Source organism: Hetaerina americana, unplaced genomic scaffold (genome assembly GCF_022747635.1).
Source record: "Hetaerina americana unplaced genomic scaffold, ioHetAmer1.1.p SCAF_8, whole genome shotgun sequence".
Classification (NCBI taxonomy): Eukaryota; Metazoa; Arthropoda; class Insecta; order Odonata; family Calopterygidae; genus Hetaerina; species Hetaerina americana.
In genome coordinates, this window is record NW_027287427.1 from 69,294,002 (window position 1) to 69,313,145 (window position 19,144).

General features: G+C 37.5%; 1 protein-coding gene across 1 annotated transcript in view; it reads right to left on the reverse strand.

The window, feature by feature from the left end:
* Positions 1 to 1,991: 1,991 nt before the first annotated feature.
* The window catches only part of LOC139697914 (synaptotagmin-12-like), a 222,163-nt gene continuing 205,010 nt past the window's right edge, over positions 1,992 to 19,144 (reverse strand). Inside the window, exon 9 of the mRNA XM_071596774.1 lies at positions 1,992 to 3,318. Coding sequence (XP_071452875.1) covers positions 3,124 to 3,318 — 195 coding nt within the window. The 3' untranslated portion in view covers positions 1,992 to 3,123. The remainder of the gene's footprint in view (positions 3,319 to 19,144) is intronic.

A 19,144-nucleotide genomic window follows, 5' to 3' on the forward strand; every position in this document is an offset into this window, starting at 1 on the left:
AACGACGAATGAGTAAGATCCAGGGAGATGTATCGAAAGTGTTTTTGGATTTCATAATAATATTTTACATCCTAATGATGATAATGGTCTGTCGCGGAAAGTATTATTATACTAGGGTGGTGGCCGGAGATCGTTATATCGTACTCGGAAATATTTTTTCTTGTCTCCCATTAGAATTCGAACTATTACTAATGTACATCATCACCATCTTCAAGTAAACCACCCATTTAGAGACATGGCAGAAGTTGTTGTCTCTTAACGCTGTTCATCAAACAAATAAATAAAATCCAATTGTCATTCAAACTTCTTAACTTTTCTAACACCACTCTCTTGACTTTGGCCTTGATGTTGCATTAATTTAAAAATTTACACTTACATTAACATAAATAATTTGATATTTGATTGTTGATGATTCTGGGTATTGAAGGGTTTATGTAGCGTAAAATTATCTAAAAAATTGGGCAGAAAGGTTTTTATCAAATGAAATGCTTTCATTAAAGGAGCGACTGAGCTTAGACACAATGCATAAAAAAACAGCAAATCTGTGTGCCAAAACTAAATGCATGATTCAAGGAATACACTTTGTATTTCCACATAAAAAACCAATGTGTATTCTTTTAGTCATGGATCGCTTCCACAAAGTAACACTGAAAACTACACCGTAAACTAAATGCATTAGTGATTAAGATGAAAACAATATTATCTGGTCAATGAAACGTTAAAATAATAAAATTTATATATTTTCCTTCTTAATAATATCAAGGGTAAATTATGTTCATTTTCTACAATAAAAAATAGGTTTTTTAAATTATAAAAAGTTAATTTAACAATTTTTATTTCGTGATAAAATAGTTATTAGGATTCAATTGCTGTGTTTTCATATGGCTTTCTCCTTTTCATGGTCGATGGTGCATAAAACTTCTGTAGATTGGGATACGTTCTATAATACGTTGATTTTCAATACTTACATTCGTAATTCCAATAAAAGTAATTCTTATAGAAGAGTAAATTAAAGATTAATTTCAATGGAGGGGAAATATTCCTTGAAAAATAAAGAAATTTACTTGAAGGGTTCATTCCTAGCTTGAGGTGCGTTTTGATTGAAAAGTAGAGAAAGTTATATAAAGTTGGGACGACAAACGAACGAGGAAAAAAGCTACAAACCATTCTTTCAAACGTGTTGACGCCATTTTCCAGCCTTTGACCACTTGCACCTGATGATAGATTATAATTTTCACTGAGAGAATATTATTGAGCACATATTACTTTTTCCATAGGACACCACAACTCTCACATTAAAAATGTACGACGGAGAACTCTGTGATTATCGCCAGTGGCTTGAATATTGAGACAGGTTTACAGCAGAATGCGGATTGTCTTGACCTTAGTTTCAACATACAAGAAGCCACAAATTACAAATCGAATTATCTTAGTCATGACACGAATATTTTCTCAAATATTGCGATAAGTTACATCCCTTGATCGCGAATTATTTGTACGATTCACAACGTAAAATGTTTTTTCACGAGTGTGCATTTTGGTATAAACATTTTTGCAAATATGCCAAGTTTTTATTTTCATTATTTATTCTTACTATTAATTTTCAACAGTCCAGATTGTAAATACTGACTTAGAGCTTTATGTAACAGGAACGAGACGTTCTTTGAGATATGGTTGGAGTGCACTCTCGCAAATACATGCTTAGTGTTATATTTTGTGAATACGGACATCTTATTTGAGTGTAATGTACTGTTGCGTTTCGCTATTTCGCTGCGGTATATTTCGCCAGGAAAGATTCACTTCTCTTCTCGATGGTGATTAAGGAGCAAGACGTCTGGCAATCTAATTTAAGCGGGTGTTTGGTCTAATGTTTACCCAAAGGGGAATACATTTTGAACGTAGACGTGAGAAAAAAAAAGTCTTCCTTTTCACTTTTGCATTTCAGCTAATACTCGGTAACGGATTGAAGTTTTTTTCGTTAAGGAGTGACATTTGTATATGGAACATATATTTTAGCACCGATATGCGGAATAAGCGCTATTAATAAAGACAATTTTCACTGGCGGAGTGGAAAATTTACGAAACAAAAATAGCCACGGATCCATGAGTTTCGGTATTTATGCATTACGCTTAGATTAAAATCCAAAATATTGACTATTGGGTTTTTAGAACATACATTTGGATTAAAAATTATTAATTCAATACTTTGAGTAGGGCAACATTTTGGTTAGAATAACAGGAACTATCACTCATTCCAATGAAAATCGTTTTGGTAGACAATGAATGAGGATTTGACGCTATTAATTAATTAAACCCGCATTGGCTTCCGCAACGCAACTGCACATTATAATTCGAACTGTCGAAGGGAACAAAAAAACGGTAGATTTTTCCGCTGTCTCATTTTTGACCGTATCTCTAATCATAGTTGAGTCTAAATTTTATTGTTAGAGGAAAATAGCAATGGGAAATTAATTATAGCTCCGTAAAAAATGAAAATGGTGGAATACCGCGTAATAAGAAGGGAAAGTGAAGCTCCTAAAAAAGAGTTTTGAAACGCTCTTTTAACAACCCCTCAGGATCCCACGAGGATAAAAGTCGCCCTGTGGTTGTTAAACATCCTTGATGAATTCGTTAAATGATTTTATTGAAGCCACACTCACAACTGCGAGGATAAAGTAGACGATTTCAAAAACCCAAACCCCCCTTGATATTCGGCGCAAGCTCCTCGTATTTTCCACCGTCTCTTCTTGTAAATGCCTCCCGGAAGAGAAAAGATTTGGATACTGAACTGATCACAATTATTTTTCTTTTATTTACAGATAAGTTTTAAAATTTACGTGTAAATATAGGCTTTGTTTATATGTAAGTGTAATATGTATGTGGGTACAAGCGAGCAACACGACACGCTTTTCATGATTTCTATTTACTTGGTCCTCGATATAGATTGCGCTTTTAATCCTCCGTCCGCCACAGACTTGACATCATGGCAGTGCGACGCTGCGCCACCGTCGATTGTTTAGCTCTCTGCCCATTTCATTTCCACATTCCGTTCTCCAAATAAAATGGAGTTCCCCTTAATTTTTATTTTCTCTTTTTTTTAAACCCTTGAATCCATTTGTCTAACTACTTGCGCAGCGCGTGCCACATCGCTATGGGTTTCCTCAAAGAGGACAGCATCTGCGACCAGTGGGAGAGCGCCTTTCCCGTTGCCTGGGAGCCGACGATCACGTGGCCCACCGATCTCGCGGCTCCCCGGCCCACGCCGCCCTCGATGGCGATGTCGCTGCTGTCCGCCACTGTTACTCTCAGCTGGATGGTCTGAAATGAAAAGCAGAGACATATCATTTAGGGAGGGATATTCGCGTTGAGTGTGACCATTTGGGGCGTTATAACTCAGTGGATATAGCTCTGGGCTCATATAGACCATGTTCGATTCCGGACGAAGCCTCTGGGTACCCCCAGCTTTCCCCAAGATGTACGATATTTTGGTCCCAAATCTTCCCGCGGAGCCACAGGGAAATAAACTGCCACCCTTACCATGTTACTGTATGAATTTTACACGCTGTTAAGTACCTAGTAGGTAGTGAACTCTACGATGACCTGTAAAACCAACCTTCGGGTTGATGATTGTGATGGTGGTATGACCATTGCCGGCGATGTAACCGTTTCCATAGTAACACGGTGACACCAATAGGTTTTAAAAACTCCCACAGAGTAATTCTGGTATACATTTCCCCACTATTGGTTTGCCTTTAATCATTACATTTTGGGTTGTCCACGAATCATCCTAATAAATTTAATTCAAAATACGTAGGATTAATTGCTAACATTTAATGCGAACCATTTTTTTATTAGACTAAGACGTTCTGTTGAACTTTACTCAGCTCGAAATATTTAGATATCACCGTACCTAAAAAGTAATTGTGCATCAATTTGAGTTATAATTTCTGTAATATAAAATTATAAGTTTTTTTAATAAATGGTTGTTAATTTTTCAGTTCTCGTTGCTTCAACATGTTGAAATAGATCTCGATAATCTTCATCAGTCGGACTCACTATCAAGGTTAGTGAATTTAAAGGAAAAATAAATACGCCATACTGTATGTCAACTCCGTGAAATCAATTATTTAGTTCACCAGGCATGTAAATAGTTATTGCATACCAATAAATGGTCGCATTTACTTGTCTGCGTAATCTCTGTTTCCCTCTGACAGCTGCTCTCTGGTGGGAACTGCCAGAAGCTTTTTCATTGTAATTATGGATTGTTTCTGTCATGCTTAGTGTGAAATTATGCTGCAAACTCCATGGGACTGCTGAAGATTTATTTCCTTCAGGGTTCAGAAGACAACCGAAATGTTTTTTGCATGCAAGATTCTACTTGTTGCCCATGTCCTCAATGGAATTCTGACAAGGTCTTTTCAACGTGGCACTGTTTTTGTCGGGCTACTAACGGCCAGAATTACACGACACCCACGGAAGGAACACGGCTCGTAGCGGTAGCGGTCGAGGTCCTCACCAGTTGAATCATGGGTGTGCAGTATGTGAGATGAAATTTCATGTGTTAATGTTTCAAATCAAAATTGCCTCTTGTTGTTAAACCTATTAATAGCTGTGTTCAACTAATTCTTTACACTTCCGACGTGGCATAATCTATTCACTTTACAACGAGCGTCGATTTAAAAAAATGGATAATTTTTCACGTTTACGAGAATATGAGTGTTAAGAGCTCAGCGAAGAGGAGGAGACGCTGTAGTACATTTTTGCTAAAAAATAGTTGTAATCCTGACATTGTGGGTGGGCATTTTAGGTCCGGCGGGTCTCGTGGCCACTGCGAGGGACGCGGGTTCGAAATGTTGACAGCAGTCGTAAAAGTACCGTTGTGCAATTCATACTAACAATAATATTATACTCATCATATCATCAGAGGGTTTGCAGATTGCATTTCATTATTTAAGGAGAATCGGGAACAATTAATGACGACATTATATGACGAAACGACCTATATATTTTTGAAAATTGGGCAAACCAGAACCGGATTGTCATCAATGCTGGCAAAGCAAAACTAGTTAGATTCCGTAAAGGTAGTATTGCTAGATCGAACGATTACTATTTCAAGGGCGATGTATTAAACGAAACGACCCATTGTAATGTTCTAGAAGTAACCCTAAGTAGGGATCTAAAATGGGGACCACATATCGAGGAGCTTCACACTTTGTGATGAGAACTCTGGGGAAATGCTCTATTGAAACAAAGGATTTCTCCTTTGAAACTTTTGTTTGAGACCTATTTCAGAATACAAGGTCAGTTTGGAATTCTTATCTTGCTGGGGAGGTTAAACAATTGGAAAAAGTTCATTGACTAGCCGTAAGGTATGTAACGGGAAATTTCATGAAAAAGGCTAGCTGAAATGTTAAAAAAAATTTGAATTTGGGTATCTGGGAATCGCTCGAATCAAGAAGGAAGAAAGCACACCTGAATTGCATGCATGCATAACAATCTTACACTTAGTATGCTTCGGGAAGAGATGTTTCGTAGTTGGAAAAGCCATATTATCTGGGGAGGAAAGACCATGTTTTTAAGATAGAGTCGCGAAGGCATTTTTCTAATACAGGAAAATATTCTTTTTTTAATTCCGGGACAAAAGATTGGAATGTTTTACCAAAAGCATCCTAGAACTCTTCCCCGATAACTTTGAGATGTTATGACTCGGCTGAGAAAAAATAAATGCATTTTTCTAAAGAGTTTGTTTTGTGTGTCTCGGTTTATATTTTTTATATCCTGTAATTGTTGTGTCACTTCTTTTTTGCTACCTCATATTAACACACGACTAAATGACTTATCGAATTTAAACAATTGTACTAACAATAATAATATCCCGTTCAAGTTTTCACAAACCAAGACAAGGATTTAAGCATCCAGGTGCATTTAATCATGTATGCCATAAATATTAAATTTCCCACTCCCTTGATCGTCGAGTTTTAAAGCGGAGGAGTAAGGAAGAAAGACGATAGGTAGGAGAGGGTATTTTCCGAGAATCTTTGGGGATCACTTCTGGTAGATGACCCATTAAAGCCCTTTGGTCAAATTTGAGGCTGCAGAGTGTGAAGGGCGGAGTTAGTTAATGGGGAATGATAAGAATAATCAACGGGGTACAATAAAAATTCAACACAGCTTTCGAAATTTTCAACTCTTGTTTTCGTGCAATCGGCTACCCTACCATTTCTGGAAAACATCCTCCTCATCCTCCCTCCGCCCCTTCCTCCATTTTGAATACTACCTACTTGTACGTAGCTAATAACATATAATAATAACGCGTTTATTTTTGGTATTATGTTCTAATTTTTTCACAATGTCGCCATGATATTGGGGCACTTATTATTTTGAACATGATCAAACGGGTGAAATTATTATATCCGATATTTTGCGACGCGATCTTGATTGTTTAACGAGATACCAGACTAAATATTTGAGTGTGGCTCATGTAATGCCTCCTACAATGGATGGAACTTAAGGTCGGAAATGGCGTCGTGGACAAAGTTGACCGTAATTTGTCAATTAGAGCTTTGCGCGCTACCGCCAGAGAGTGTCGGTTTTGTGTTTCACTTGAGAGAATCAGAGAGCGCGTAATGTAGGCACCCAATGGTCGCTTTGTGGGTGAGGAGACAACGGTCGTGTTGTGGATGGAGTGGCCCAATTACCTTGTGGTTTGTGCTTTTAGCCTAGACGCTTGAAAGGAGTTGAGATCGGACTGGAAGCATATGGGAATCCGGCCTCCATGTTGAATTTAGTTGCCCAATCTCAATGTTGGGGGTACGTACACTTAAGGTATGCGAGTTACTTACCACAACAGCGTGCGAGTCACTCTCTTTGGGGTCAAGCTGAGGACTAATAAGCATCTGCGCCAATAAAAATTTGCTTTCGAGATATTATTTACATTATGAAATCCGGGATCATCGAAGATACTCAGAAACGGTGAAGTACTTAACAACTTGGGACATCAACATTATCAGCGTTTTTTAATGGCGACACGGCTGGTGAATACGTTGATTCTGTTAAAAAACATCTCGAAGAAAATTTAATACAAAATTTCCTTTGCTTTGCTGCGTTGGAATGCAGAAAATCAACATGCTCAAGACATATCGATCAAGTAAAAAAAAGGAGGAAAGAAGCTGTGGATTAGGTCAATGAACAGCAATTTTTTTCAATTCTGAATGAAAATTTCGTTTCATTTGCTCTGGGAATTAGACCGTTAGAACGTTATTAATTTTCTACAGTAATATGACGATAAATTATTAGAGTTTAAAGTTTAAAATTTTTTACAGCGTGATGAGCATTGAAGATTAGTAATTAGGGTGTATTAAAAATGGTAATGACCATATCATCGTTTTTTTGTTCTTTTGTGTTCCATTTGAAACCTAATCCAATGCACTTTAGTGTTCTCATTACAAAGCAAGGGGTTTGAATTCATTTATCATTCTGCAAAAATTGTTGCAGGGGATCATTCCACCCTTAGGGTATCGGTTTCAACCCCGGAAAGGTGGTGTATCAGTAATTTTCCGTTCAATTCTTGGCTGCTGAGCAGGGAGAAACAGTGATTTCAGTTCATTACTTCTAAGACGTGAGACTGTATACCCATGTCGGCTCTTGTTGTCTGCCCACCGTTTCCACTTCTTAAAGGAACTACTAGTATCCAAGTGAACTAGGTATCCTCTATTTCTCTAAGTAACTCAACTATTGCTGGTATACCCTAATAAATACTACTTGAATATGGTCAACGTTCAGCGAATAGCCGCAAGATTTGTAATGGAAAACTTTATGAGAATGGCCAGCGTCATTGAAATGTTAAAAATATTGGGCTGGCGATCGCTCAAATCAAGCAGGAAGAAAACATGCCTGAAGGGCATATACCAATCTTACATTTGAGAATGCTGCATGGAAAGATATTTCAGAAACATTGGGAAAACCCTATTTTCTGGGGAGGCAAGGCCAGGTTTTGGGTTAGAGCCGCGAAGGCATTTTTCAAAAACCGGAAATCATTCCTTTTTTAATATTGGGAATCAAGGACTTTGACTCTATACATATTTTATACGTTCTATTTTTTGTGTGTGGTAAAGAGATAGCATTAATATCAACTTAATTCTCTTTCTCATTTAATTTAATTTTTGCAGCTTCGATATTTATTCGAATGTATATGTACTACAAAGTGCAAGATAAAAGACGTGAAAAAATATTTTCAATTAACATTTCTGCATTGAAATGGTATTTGGACCTTGCCCTATACTGAAGGAGCTATACCATTTAGCTAGGGCATTTCATTAGAAGAAAAATAATCAGCTTCCTGTATGGATGTGCGAGGGAGCTGAACGACGGCATAGAAATGATAAAAAATATTTTTTCCGATTTGAAAACTTAGAATTTCGTGAAAAGAGACAATACTTCACGATATATATATATATATATATATATATATCTGTTTGAAAGATTCCATGGTTATCGTATCGTTATTTCGTTCTTCAAAGCTCTAAGACAAATAGATTATAGTGTTAAATTAGCTGCGTGCATTTGATACGTTTCATTAATTATTTTTTGAAAATTTGATGGCATTGTGTGAAGGCTAATTATCATACATTCTGTATATAATGTATGCTTAGCCTGTATTCTGCAAAAATCAGGGATGATTACACCATGTGATACGGAACAAATTTCGATATGTTATTTCTTTTTCGATCTCTTGGATCAACATTTGTGAAAATAGGTACATTACGATATAATATATATTTAAGATGCCGGAATTGGAGGGATTTTTTGTTTCAGTGAAAAATGACTCGTGCACAAATCTATTTTTTTAGAGTTTTCCTTTAAAGTTCATCTGAGAATTTTATGCTTCATTTTATGTCGGACGGTCTATGACATTTGAAATACCTGTTTCCAGTGTACCTACGAGCTCAGTCTTAAGATATGTTCTTTCTTTAAACATCACCAGGTGCCATCATAGATTTTCTTGCTGATGAGTGCTGCAATCCTAGTTACGATTTGATTTGCAACCTCGATTCATTCCCACCTATTCCTTTTACAGTGAGATATAGGATTCTAAATTTTAAAAGAAAAATGGGGGTGGCAAAACCTTTGTCAGTAGACTGTCTTTTTGGTCACTATCCTAGCTAAAGTCCGACTAAAGTGATCGAATGAATATCGCATCGGAATTAAATCGTAATCATCTCACAAAGTCGGGAAATGCAGAAAAACACCTTTGGCAGATCCCCTAGAAATCCAATTCAGCTTTCTGAAAACATTTTCAGGCTTTATCGACAATTTTTCACTGTTTCAAACTTATTTGATTTGCGGAGTAAAAATATAACCATATTTCTTCTCCTAAGTTATGAAAATGAAGTGAGTTCCCTGAAATAATATAAATAAAGCTTTTTTTTATTATTTTTCTTCCTTGAAAGGAAACGGCTTGGAGAGTATTTATGTAAAATACATTTTTTGAATTATTTTTTCACCTAAGTCATACTATTTTTTGTCGCTTCTCATTGCAATGTTATTTAGTTTCATGAAAAGATAAGATCTTTAAGACACCTGATGAAGGGGAATTATAGAAATGCACAAAAATTGATAATGATCGTCGTTCCTTTTGTTTCTCCACAACTCGTTGGATACTAATTTTATGGTAAGACTTCAGGTATAAAACACAGTATTATTGTGAAAAAGTCATTCTACCGTTTAAGGCAGGTTTTGGATGGACGCACACACCCAACCACTCTGCACTCTAATCCACATCTCTCGAAAATCTTCTTGGAAATCAGTTAGATCACATTGTAATATCATAATTATCCGTACTAGCTAAATGCGGTGCATGAAATTGCATTTATTTACTCACATTATTGAATTTTAACATTTTTCCATTTTACTTCAGGCCTATACATCATCTTTTTCGTGCGGAAAACCATTCGCAACTCTCATTTATTCCATAGCATACCGTCATTTATTTTCATTGCACATGAAATATCATTCATACTCCCATTATCGCAATTTTGGTGATGAAAGTGGCGAGGGGGGGATAAGGGGTATGCCGTTCTTACTTTAGTTTGGCGAGTGGAACGATGAACTCTCTGCGGGCGGAAATTAACGGAAATGACATGATTAGAAACCAATTGGACGTTTCACCCCCGTCCGATGGAAATCCCGGGGCCACCTTGCGCCACTCTTTGCATCGGATGAACTGCCGAAAGCAAACATTCACGTCATATTTGCCTTCCGCTTGCCCTCGTCCTCCCTCTTCCCCCCTTCGTCAGTCGTCGACGCGCCTGGGAACAACCCCCTCTCTCTCCTCTATACGCGCACGCACATACACACACGATGAGCGCTATTTATAGGCGCCAGGCTGACATTCAGCTCTCTGGACGTCGCCCTTCCCTCCCCCCGCCCTACATCCTCCTCTCCCTGCCGAACATCACTGGGAGGGAGACAATGGTCACTTCGGATCGAATCAAATCGATATCCTACAGCGATCGCGACGCAGGAGGTAACGGGAGTTGAAGGCAAAAAAAATAGTTTGTGCTTCACCTGGCAAGATTGGAATAGCGGAAGGAAAAAAATAATAAAAGAAAGAACTATAGTGCACGTGACTCCCTCTGAGTTTCAATTCTTTCATTGTGCGAGCGCAGTTGTGCACGCAACTGATTGTGTGCGGATAGATTAAAACTCAGTCAGGTAATTCATACGCATTTTACTTGTTGGAAAATTATGTGCAAAATTTCATAAATTTGCACCCATTTTAAATAGTGATTTGTGCGAGGATTGCGGACATAGTCGATATAACTTTCTAATGAGAGCTCCTGTTAAAGGAAGAAAACAGTTCATTCGTGCAGTATGTAATGAAATTTAGTGAGTATTAGACTGTGATATCTTCGTTTAAAGATGAATCTGGAAAGCAAATAATACTGGTATAGGGAAACGTATAGCATTATTTTGTGCGCAGTCTTTGTTTTGTTTAAAAAAATAGCTCAAGTATTATTTTACAATGGAAATAAGATGAATGACTGTTATATTTATTCATAATTTTCATCTCTATAGCCACTTGAACAATCGAATCTAGGAGAACAATTTAGGGAGATGAAGTCAACATTCAGTAATTAAAAATTATGAAAGAGTTATATAAAAATTATAAGATGAAACTTGGTCATTAATACAGACATCAGGTGTCAATGAAAAATAATGAAGCATTTGAGCAGGAAAACGTTTATATTTTTGTCAATATACAACTAAATAAATACGAAAATACCAGTATCATAAATATTATGCATGTGAACATTTCATAACGAAAAATTTAAAATATTTTAATAAAATAACTTAGGATAAACCAAAAAAAATGAAATTAAATTTAAAATACTTCGCCTTTCCACATAAACCACTTTTATTACGACCTAGGTTTCGTTATGGTATAACATCATCAGGCCTAATGACATCTAACCTGATGATGTTATACCATAACGAAACCTAGGTCGTAATAAAAGTGGTTTATGTGGAAAGGCGAAGTATTTTAAATTTAATTTCAATATGAAGAATTTCCACCAAGTGACGCCAGAAACTGTTTCATTTATTTAAAAAAAATTAGTTAATTATATGCTAAAAATTGCACAGTCGCAGGATAAACTTGATGAAAATGTTATGTATTTGAAAAGGTATAGAAAAACACTTGTAAACTCCAATAACTTTTCATGGTCACGACCATGTCATAGTTACTTGCCATCCAGGTGGCACTCGGCATAATGTAGACGTATATATAAATTCCAAATCATTTGTTTTTTTTTCAGCTGAAAAAAACTTGAGGAGTCCAAAACTGGGAATTGATAATAAAAAGTTAGTGGAAATTACGGGTGTAATTGTATACCTTTTTCAAAAAACTTGTCATGCGCATCGTATTGAAATAACCGAGGTGCTTATTGTTCAAAATCTAGACATTATTTGAACAATAATTAATACACGGAATATACCTCCGTGAAGTTTTTCGATTCTTATGTCTGATTAAGTAAAAGTCTATTAATATGAAATATTTCGTGCGTCGAAATAGTTGAAGATGGTATTTAGTTGTGACCATGTGAAGTTAAATCAAGATTTTAACAGGTCTGAAACATGTAAGGATTATATTTCACCTCTAAATTTTGGGCCTTAATTATTATCCTTGCATATGCCTTTGTTGTAGGAGTCGGAAGGTAACCTGGTATTGTGGAACTCTTTTTTAGAGTAAATATTTTAGAAGGGTTATGCCTTTTTAAACCCCACCTCCCTCGTCGAAAGAGGTGACGCCTAATGAATTCAAAAGCAGAGAGGTAAGATGCACAAAATATGCAGACAGAGCTAAGTCACCCACTTCAAATGAGTCCCCTTCGTTAGTCACGGGGAGTGCTACATTGGGGAAAGGTAGGTTCTAGTTTTAGTTGGAGCGGCTCCTTCATTTATTTCGGACGACCTTCAACCAATCTCTCTAAAGGCTTGGGGAGTAGATGCGAAGGAATGTGGGGAAAGTTTTCCAGAATTTTTTAAATCTCACCCATCGTTCGCATTGAGTTTTCCTTTGTAATTATCGTGAAACATAGAAATCTCTTAACATCCCAGACTCTGACGGTCCAGGTTTGTTCGAAGAAATTTACGCCATCAATTTAATTGCAATCCGGCGCTAGGGCACAAGAGAATCGTTCGAATGATTAATATGCAAGAGTATTACACATATCACTGTTCGGGTTATATAACTGTTCATTTCGTCGGGTTGCATTTACCGTGGCGATTAATTTGATAAACGAGTATCCGCTTGTTTTGAATTTAACTATTCGGGATGTGTGTCTAAATAAAATGATGCACAGAACATGATTTACAATATTACATAATTTAGAAGATCAGAGGGAAATCTAACTTAGGCATGTCCGTAACGACGGTTAAAGACGACTGGAGTCCTTCAGTGTCATATTTGCTTACGGGTACCGACGCTGTAGTTAGTGCTACTCCCGTTGAAAATCACTTTCTGCTCTCTATTTGTGCTTAAGTTGCTTGAAAAAAAAAGATTTTACTTTGCGCGATTCCATTTTAACGCACAAAAGATGAAACAACTACCTAAAACCTCGAAATGTTTACCAGCATAAGAACGACTCTGTGTTAATATTTGTGCATAATATGTTTTTGAAATGTGTGCAGCTGCAATCATTAACGTGCTAGATTTCCGTCAGAGTGGTGAAATTAGTCGCTTTTATCACTGAAAGTTTGTCGCGCTTGATTTGATAATAATACAATCCTTTTATGCGATAAGAATCAATCTCCGAGTTTCCTGAGCTGCTCTAAAATTGGATTTAGGGTATTCTAGGTTTGTGCGTACTTGTTTCTTCAGGCATCCAACAAATGGATGTAGTAATGAAATATAATCTTACCAATTCAAATCAAAGTTGGGCAATACCGTATATGTAATTATGCATCCATAATTACAAAGATTTGGAGGGAGATAAGGATGTGGGAATTTGAGAATACTCAGAAAATTCATACACGAAATTGACTAAATATAATGCTACCGCAGCTAACAAAACCAACTCGACCTGTATTGACTTGACGTAGAAATCGTAAAATATATTGTTACAGATAGAATTTCTGGATAGTGCACTGGGAGAATACATGTTTTTCCAAACGCTTTTAATCATCAGCATTAAAATATCAATTTTATATAGCTGCAATATACTTGTTACATTAATTCTGATACAAAACTATATCACAATGTTCTTAGCAAATAACTGTTCTTGTAAAATGCGCAGAAGAAATTGAGGGAGTTCTGCCGTTTAATCAGTATATGAAAACATACGGTAATATATTTTGTTCACAGAAACTGCGTTCAAGGTGTAACGTGGCATGGCACCATCATCTGTCAAAGCTAATGGAATCGCATTTTCAAGAAAGAGCCATGGCATTAGCATTTATCGTAAAGAACCGAGTGATAACAAAATTACACTCTTTCACATTTAAAACAAATATCATACGACGGATTCGGCTTTTTTCGCCATCCGAAGTTACGCGTTGGGTTACCGGGTGCACTTTATCAAGCGACGGATCGGTTTTTCGTCGTATTAAAGTTGTTTCAACTGTAGAAAAGTGTGATTTTGCGCATTTATTCAAGCATGGTCTCATTCCACCTCATCACGCCCGAGTCAGGCTTGCCATGAATGAGGAACTTATCTGGTGTGAAAGAGGGAGAGACGACGGGTGGAATTGGAGGAGAGGGGGTGGTGGATTTTGGCGGACTTTCGACGCCGTCCTTCCAAGACGTGGGTACACGCAACCTTCCACTCAATCCTTTGCCGGGAGAAGGTGGACGTTATGCGCATATACAACACACGAGTGGATGTACGCTCTCGAACGAGGGTGAAAAATGTCGACCTCCAAATGCGCGCAACCTGGATTTTCTTTCGCGATGATTACCCTCTCTCATTGTTCTCTGCTTCATCACACGAACCCTTAATTTTGTATCCATTCAGAAGATAAAAAATATTCAATTTTTGAGAAAAGCGTGTTCATAAATGGCAGAGGGAACTCATAAAGTAGAAAACTTTTACTGCGACTGAAGGGGAACATTTATTGCAAAAACGAAAATAGTAATTTGGTATCATTGTTTATGATCTTAAGCAAAGTCTCTGACGAAACGAATTATAAGTTTGATTTGATCGGAGGAGACATCGCTGACTGACCCCAAAGTCAAGCATTTGCCTTGCGATTAAGAGTACTCGAAGTTTTTTGTTATTATATGGATTTTCCTCACTTGTGTTAAGTAAGATACCGTATAAACTTCACTCTAATTATTGTCATTTATAATAGTCTACCAGATTATGGTAGATTTTTGATAGACCTTGTGGCTACACACTACGGTTCTCCTAAGCCCTAAATGACGTAGCTCCTTAGATCCTACATATTAAAATAACTCATTCTGTAGCGTTTCATAGTTTCTACCTCCCATGATTTCATCTGAATGCCTATTCTTCTCCTCGCTTTCCCAGAATTCTCTCCTCTAAAACCATCTTCAACATCCCAAATGCCTCAGTATTTTCTGCATCCACTTGTTCTGCCTATTTCGAATTTCTCCAACTACCTTCTCTCGTCCCCCATCGTCCCTGGTTTCCCTTACCCTTGACTTAATATTTCTATTCTTCCACACACACATCTTACATGCCTTCATCCTGCGATTAACATCCTATCTCAGGAGTACCTTAAAAATCATTACAACTTTACTTTTATCACAATGAAAGCATGGCGCGATTTGATATATCTATTTAACTTTATCGCTATTAATTGCCAACAGTTGAATTAAACAATGCACAAAGAAGATGAGAAATATTTGTATCTGTGACTCCGGTATCCTTCGATCATTTGTAGCTTACAAGTACCTAATCACATACGCCACGGATTACTTTTTTAGAGGCGTTCTTTTCGTTTCTACCCGCACGGGGTCCTCACATGAATTTCTTACTGTAATGGATAGCCAGTCGCATTTATGTGTCTTTTTATGGATTTAGTTTTTCAATTTGAATATTATCATAATAAATGTGTGAGCGAAAAATGATTTTTATATAGACGAGCGTTTTGTAGGCCATATTCTTCTTCCCTCGCACAAGTATTCCTTTTGGGTCGTACTCATACCTATTACTTCGAGGCATTTACCAATAAAACTTTATTATAGGAATAAATGTAAATGAAAACGGGCATATAAATGAATATATATATATATATATATATATATATATATATATATATATATATATATGCTCAGGGTTCGTTTCCACTCTCGTAGGGTCTTGGGACGTGTCATCCGCGGTGAGGTGTGGCGTGAGGCATAGGGTGGAACCGTATTCCCTTTATTTCTCGAGAAATTGCGCATTTAAAAAGTCCGATTTTTCCGGAGGGATGTGAGGTGTTAATACCCACCAGCCAACCACCTCGGAGTGCCATTAGTGGGCTCATGGCCTATCGCCGTGATGCATCTGCGTGTTTCGTACGTGAAGCGATGAATTGAGGAGATCGAGGGCCATTAAGTGGGAGTTGTGGACGAGGGTGGGGGGGATTGGTATGAGGGGTGATGGGATTGAGGAAGACGGAGCTGATTTGAAATGCGGCATTAAAGAGCGTTATGACCGAGAGAGAAGGAGAAAGCTAGAGAGAAGGGGGAAGGGAAAGAGATATAGGGAGGGAAAAGGAGAGAGAGGGGATCGAGTGAGGTTTTCGAGTGGTCGGGAGTGGTTAGGACCGGCCGGTATTTGCGGCCGGGGCCTTATGGGATTGGAAGCGGGAGATTATATATTGTGTGCGCAGAAAGAGAGAGAGGGAGATGTGGAGGAGGGTGGGCGGTTCAACGGGAATGAGTACCGGATCAATTCGTACGCGTGTGAATGTGAGTGGGGAGGAGGAGGGGGGTTCTTAGATCGGGTCGAGAGTAGATTCCTGCTTTCCCGGAGGGTGGTGGGTGCTTCGCCGGTTGTGGGATGGCGAGGGCGGGGGGGGGGGGTGGGCATCGTGGCGTCAGGCGCTCGCGGGAATGGGTGGGTTTAGCGGAAGGAGAAGTGGAGTTGATCGCGGTGAATGGATCCGGAGACCCTTCGATTTTATGAAAGAGCCACGTCGTCCCGTCCTTCCCATCTTTCGAGCGCTGCTGCGATCGGCAGTCCATCCATGTACAGGTATGCATGCATATACCACCAAACACATAATCACCCACATGTAGAATAAACGCACGAATTGACAAATCCCACTGTTGAGGAAAAATGATGTATCATAATGATGATTAAAAAATATAAGGGTAGTTAAGCTTTGGGGCTTTTTCAGTTGGAGAATATTCAACGACAGATGTGAATAGAGATTTTTTGTGAAAAATATTTGTGGGATGAGTGAAAACGTTTCGTAGGATTAAACAATCAAACAAGGCGCAGTTTTACTGGTATGCAGATGTTTCAGGTAATGAATGGCGAACTCCTGCATTTGATACACGGGCAGTTACAAAAAATGGGAAAAAATTGGCATTCTGATACAGTGCCAATGATAAAAGCAGCACATTGAAGCTCATTCGAGTTATATATTCATGGACCCCATTCAGTTAAACTTATTTTGCACCCTCTCGAATCCCTTCTCGGTATTTTTATGACTTCTCCGCGGGCATAAATATGAAATTTCCTATAATAAACCCAAAAGTGGGCTATTATTGCTGATGAAAGGGGATATGAGCTACAAATGTACCGTAGAAACATCGCAGTTAGGACTAACGTGCGAGGATCGCATGAGAACAATTATTCACCTAACACAATTTGTTAATTTACCATGAAATTAGAAAATAGGTAGGAATTATAATAAATGTAGCTCATTAACCATTGAAGAATGTTTCCATAAATGTATCACACTGTGTCGCACTGTTTTTTTTAGTTATATATTTGTTGATTGTAATTTGGAGAGGTTGGTTTCCCCACTAGGGGCTGTTGGGTGATACGGGAGAGAATTTCATATAGCTGAGGGAAACTGGGTGTCAGTTAACTGAAATCCATTTCGTGATACTCGGCAGCTTACATACTCGTTGTGGCATACAGCGTTACATTACGTTATCTTTTACAACGATATTCAGGATGCATTTGATCCAAAATTGAGGTCAGCAACTTGACGGTTGGAAAAGGACTAAGTCCCTGGTTTGAATCCCACCAACGTATTGAGATTCCGTTGTATTCCTAGCATGAATTTATGAGATTAGATGGTATGCCATATATCAGAATACTTAATACCGAAATCGAAGAAAAACGACTTGATATGCGATAGATAATAGATATAGATAATCTATGAATACACAGAAAATAATGGTATCATAGCCTTAACGTTCCAGCGGGACAAGGAAATTAAAGTATCACCCAAGGAGGGATCGTATACATTCCTTAGGGAAGGGAGTTGTAAACTTACATTCTTTCATTTAATTGACAGAATGTATCCCGAATGCTTTACTTTTTCATAAGCAAAACTATGAGAGATTCGAAAGTCAAAATCATCATCTCTTCATACGGTTGCTGCTTTGAAAATCCCCTGATATCTTATTACATTGTCTTCGATGCCTAAGGTCAAAATCCATTAAATGATAAAAAGTTTTTCATCAGCTTAAAATTAGGTTGTTGAAACTCATAAATAATTTAACCAAGGAAGTAATACGAATCAACCGGTGTTGGTTGATAACATTTGCATTTCCTAGTATCCAGGCGGAATCCTAATATACAGGTACTTAAGGGATGAAGCTAAATTACATGCGGCTAAATTTATACATTTATACTAATGTGTGATGATGCGCATTCACATAAGTGAAAAGCGAGAACCGTTAGGTAATGCGGGCCTTCGTACAAAATCAGGTGTATTATACAAAATTCTATTGAGCAGTTTTCGCATTTCACCACCAGCTTTTTTTTTAAACCGTTTGGGTGATGTCTTGAGAATGAAATGCAAGCAAGAAAGGACTTTTGAGGTAAAAAGCGAACGGTGCATCAAAACTTGTTGGGCAAAGGAATTCGCACTTTCGTTCTTGATGTTTTAACTTACTTAGAGTTATTTGCCAGATGCTTACATAAGATGTTAGAATGGATGTCATACAATCAAGACATTTTAACCGAATTTCACGTGAGCAGCGAAAGCCACAGGAGCAACACAAATGAAAAAATATTAAATCATTCGAATATTGACGATAAATACAGAATATCACATTAACATTAAAGTTTTAAGATTAACTTTGGTATAATTTTATTGTATTATTTTGTGGTATCAGTTAAAAAATGTGTACATGTATATTATTTTATAAAGGTAGGCTATGGACGGTCCCTAAACATTATCATGGATTACTTTTCAGGCGGATTTACTATTGAGGAATATAACGCAGGGAACATAACATTGTGAAACTAGGAGGGAATATTTTTGAAGTCTTCGTATCTTTACGCATATTACATGCTAAATTAAATAGATAAGTAGCCTTACAGGGTCTATGAAATTGGAAAACTGGAGATCTTTTGAAGTCGCTACGGAGAAAAAATTAATTTTGCATATGACATTCATCTTCATGGCGCATTATTGGACTCAATTTGTGATCCGCAAATAGAACCCTTCC